The sequence below is a fragment of the Sinocyclocheilus anshuiensis genome, unplaced genomic scaffold (genome assembly GCF_001515605.1).
Source record: "Sinocyclocheilus anshuiensis isolate Anshui unplaced genomic scaffold, SAMN03320099.WGS_v1.1 scaffold1462, whole genome shotgun sequence".
Taxonomy (NCBI): Eukaryota; Metazoa; Chordata; class Actinopteri; order Cypriniformes; family Cyprinidae; genus Sinocyclocheilus; species Sinocyclocheilus anshuiensis.
The window spans coordinates 548771-552803 of NW_015558644.1; the positions used below are offsets into that span (position 1 = coordinate 548771).

At 37.1% G+C, this 4033-nt stretch overlaps 1 protein-coding gene and 1 pseudogene across 2 annotated transcripts in view; one reads left to right on the top strand and one right to left on the bottom strand.

Annotated features, from left to right (window-relative positions):
- LOC107680905 (protein NipSnap homolog 3B-like) overlaps window positions 1–550 on the top strand; it is a 7886-nt pseudogene extending 7336 nt beyond the window's left edge.
- Window positions 551–1907: 1357 nt separating this feature from the next.
- Window positions 1908–4033, bottom strand: part of LOC107680923 (ATP-binding cassette sub-family A member 1-like) — a 37416-nt gene continuing 35290 nt past the window's right edge. For both annotated transcript variants that reach the window (XM_016477015.1, XM_016477017.1), the window contains 2 exons: window positions 3050–3293; window positions 1908–2522 (listed from right to left, as the gene is read on the bottom strand). In XM_016477015.1, coding sequence (XP_016332501.1) covers window positions 2379–2522; window positions 3050–3293 — 388 coding nt within the window. In that variant the 3' untranslated portion in view covers window positions 1908–2378. The remainder of the gene's footprint in view (window positions 2523–3049; window positions 3294–4033) is intronic.

Genomic DNA, 4033 nt, shown 5'->3' on the forward strand with positions numbered 1-4033 from the left:
CATACAGTATGTGTATGTATATATATATATATATATATATTCTGATATTTCTTTCCATGCACAGTGCATGTTTTATGGTGGTATGAGTGCGCAGACCAGCGGGCAGCAATACGACATAAATCGCATGATAATGTCAGAGTGGTGGCGGCAGGTAAATCTTAAATATAGCTCACTACACCGGACATTATCATACCATTATAATAATTTTTGTCTCAGAAAAATAATTTTTTTATATTTTACAGTTTGCTTTTTTTTTTTTTTTTTTTTTTTTTTTTTTTTTTTTTTGCAGCGTACCTGGTGTCACAGAAGAACGAACAAATGTTCCCCTGTGCTTTCTCACCAATCAAATAACATGGCTTCATGGTTTGACTCCAAACTCAGGAAAATGTGAAGTGAAATTTGATTGATGCAGTGCATGAGATAAGTGAACTGATAAACAAATTTAATTCTTGCAAGTTCCTTGAGAAGTTTTTGCTGATGGTCAAATAATGATTGTGAATCAAAATAATGCTTTACATCACATTAAGACTTCCATCCTCAAACTACTGCAAACTACGTCAGTGTTTCACAACATGTTATTATGTTTCTACAATAAATGCTTACATAATAAAATCAATTATAAATTCAGCAGTGTTATATTTGCATCGATTAGATGTAGTGATGTAATCTAGCTTCTTTTGGTTAAATTTTAAGCAGATTGACACTGAAAATAATTAATTTGTTGAATTTCCCAATGCGATGTCACAGATCAAACAGTATTAGGGTTGTAGAATTGTCATGATTTATTGTGTAAATAGACTAAGTGTACAAAGCAAGTAACAGACAATCCACAGCCATACATTTGAAATGTAAACCGGTATTAAATGAGGAACATCACTCTGGTACAAAAACCTTTTGTCATTTTAGCTTTTTTGTTGTTTTTTTGGTTCTTTCGTTTTGGTTGAACCCAAACCAAAACTAAACAATAAATGAAAAACAGCAAAACCATTGCCTGTGGAGAATCCAGTGCAAAGAGATTAACACATTTTGACATTAAATTAAATTTCAATTAACACAGCAAGTAAAGTGCTTGGATGAAAGGCAGACAATGCTGTTGCCAATCCCAATGAGATCCAAAATACTGATTTAACAATCCAAACTCAATGTATGGACAGATAATGAACGGCTATGTAATACAGCTGGAATCAGTGTTGTTTTTGTGGATTTCTGTATTTAATGGTCCAGAGATCCAATGAAGGGCACACCAGATGCCCTTTTACTAAAGAAGGCACATAATCGGTATGTTTGAATTGATTTCCTTCTAAGTTGTTCATGCGAATCCAGGAGCATCCCCTAGGATTACTGTGTCAGTCGAGGTATTTGTTACATATTGTAACCATAAAGCTTACTTGTATAAACTTTATTTTATTATTAAAAAAACCCTACAAAATCAATCACTTTTTTGTTTTGCCCATGCACAAAGGCATGTATAAAGATAACATGAGTCACTCTTAGATAGAACAGCCTATAAAATAATGCCCCTTCTGACTTTTTAAAACATCTAAAACAATTGCTTGTTTATAAATAATGACATATTAAAAACAAAATCATTTTAACATAGTACAATTTTCAGTTTTGCAGTTCAGCCCTTAGCCACGCAAACAATTATGATTCTTCAGCATGTGATTCCCAGTCTTCTAGTCTTAAGAAAATAAAATACAAAGACACTGACCCTGAATTATTGATCATTGGCATTTTTCCATCGGCCCGATTATCTTGCATGATGAAAATCGATCTCTATTGACGACTGCGCAAAATACAGTCGGTATACACCAGAAATTATGGCTTCAAGTTTTTAACACTGTGACTAACATGGTTCAGATTCAGCCATGCTAGAAACACGAGAGAAGTCTTTTCCAATTTTCAGTTTTTCAGTTCAGCCCTTAGCCACGCAAACAATTATGATTCTTCAGCATGTGATTCCCAGTCTTCTAGTCTTAAGAAAATAAAATACAATGAATTACCCTGAATTATTGATCATTGGCATTTTTCCATCGGCCCGATTATCTTGCATGATGAAAATCGATCTCTATTGACGACTGCGCAAAATACAGTCGGTATACACCAGAAATTATGGCTTCAAGTTTTTAACACTGTGACTAACATGGTTCAGATTCAGCCATGCTAGAAACACGAGAGAAGTCTTTTCAATTTCTTTTGCATTGACTTGCATTGAGTATCTCGGCTGCAGTATCAGCCTCTCAGCTGACCGGTGAAGACATTTATCTTCAGACAAGAGGTCAGAACAGCAGACTGCAGCTCAAAGGCCACAAAAACATTGTGAAATAAGTGGAATCCACTGGCTCCTGTTAGCATGTAGTGTAAAGAGAGACTCCGGCTCACACAAAGCTTTCTATTGGCTTCTCCGTGTTCTCTTTAATAGACAGAGGGCTCAGGAGGGCCATGTTGATCGCTGTTTCTTTACGACGAATGGAGCTCTCTGAGTGGTCGTCACTTTGGTCCTTGGCAAAGTTAACAAATACCTGTTGATTGGGAAGATGAGTATTCAGTAATCACAGCAAGACACACACACAAACAAATAAAAATTAACTATAACAACCTTGTTGTGATACAATTTTTTGTTGTCTTTAATGAATATTAACAGGCCGTGACCCAAAAGGATAGTCCACCCAGAAATAAAAATTCTGTCATCATTTACTCCCTCTAAACCTGCATGACATTCTTTCTTCTGTGAAACACAAAATTTGATATTTTGAAGAATGTTGGTAACCAAACAGTATGGACAAAACTACTATGGAAGTCAATGGGACCCAAAACTGTTTGGTTACTAACATTCTTCAAAATGTATTCTTTTGTGTTCAACAGAAGAAATAAAGTCCTACAGGTCTGGAATGACATGAGAGAGAGAGTAAATGATGACTACCCCTTTTAACAGTTGACTGCTTTTCAACTTCCTCTTGTCCCCAGTAGGGGTCACTGTGCAACACACATGAGAAACCCTACTCTGAAATGTGCCTGAGATATTTTAGGGTTGGAAATGCCCCCTCACCTGGTCCAAAGTGGTCTGGGACACGGAGTAGTCCTCTATCCGGAGAAACTCTTTGTTCTTAGCGAGGATGCTGAAGATGTGAGCGAGGGAGGTGAGGGAGGAGGGGAGCTGGTATTGCAGCATGTTTCTGTGTTTTTCTTTCAGGGTGCTTCCCGGCAGCTCGCTCTCAATGAACTTCATCACCGGCTGCAGGTCAGGATCTGGCCCTGCAACCCTCAGAATGATGGTGTACCCATCTCCAAATCTGCAAGAAGAGGAGCAAGTGATGTCTCCTAGACATGTCTAAAAAGTAATGTATGCTTTATGCTTCATGTTCTTGATTTGAGTCATTGTTTTTGCAGTTCGATTCAAAACACATTGTACTTTGAAATAGCTTAAATAAGCCATGAACCAGAGCAACTAGCTACGAGGTGAATCACAACATCACAAACTTTGATTTGAAGCCAAAAAAATATATGAAAATTGGACAAAAAGACAAAAGGGCTGTGTACTTAATGAGGGAAAGAGCTACAATCCCATGAAGCATTGGGAATGACAAAATTGATTATTATGACAGAAAAATAACTATTAATTTGTTGCCGGTGTTGCTAGTGTATATAGGAATAACATTTTATGTTTATTGCAAAATATGCACATATATACAAATATTTAACTATGATTATTTTTGTAAATATTTAAGTAGTTTTTCTTTTGGGGCAGTTTGCTTGTTTCGGTTCTCTGATTGGAAGAGATTTCTCTGCAGAATCATGATGTGACGATTGGGGTGGGGCCGAGAGCCGTGGGAACGGAGCGAGGCCGGTGACGTGAGTGATAATGAGCATCACCTGTGCGCCACACATGAGTAATGTAGTTTTTCACTAAGAATTTCACTAACACATGATTATTTAAAAATAAGTCAGTAGCCCCTCACTGCAGAACACAAGATCCAGGGGGCGTGGTTGGATCCACATCTAGGGGGTCCCACCTTACATATACCTAAACCTA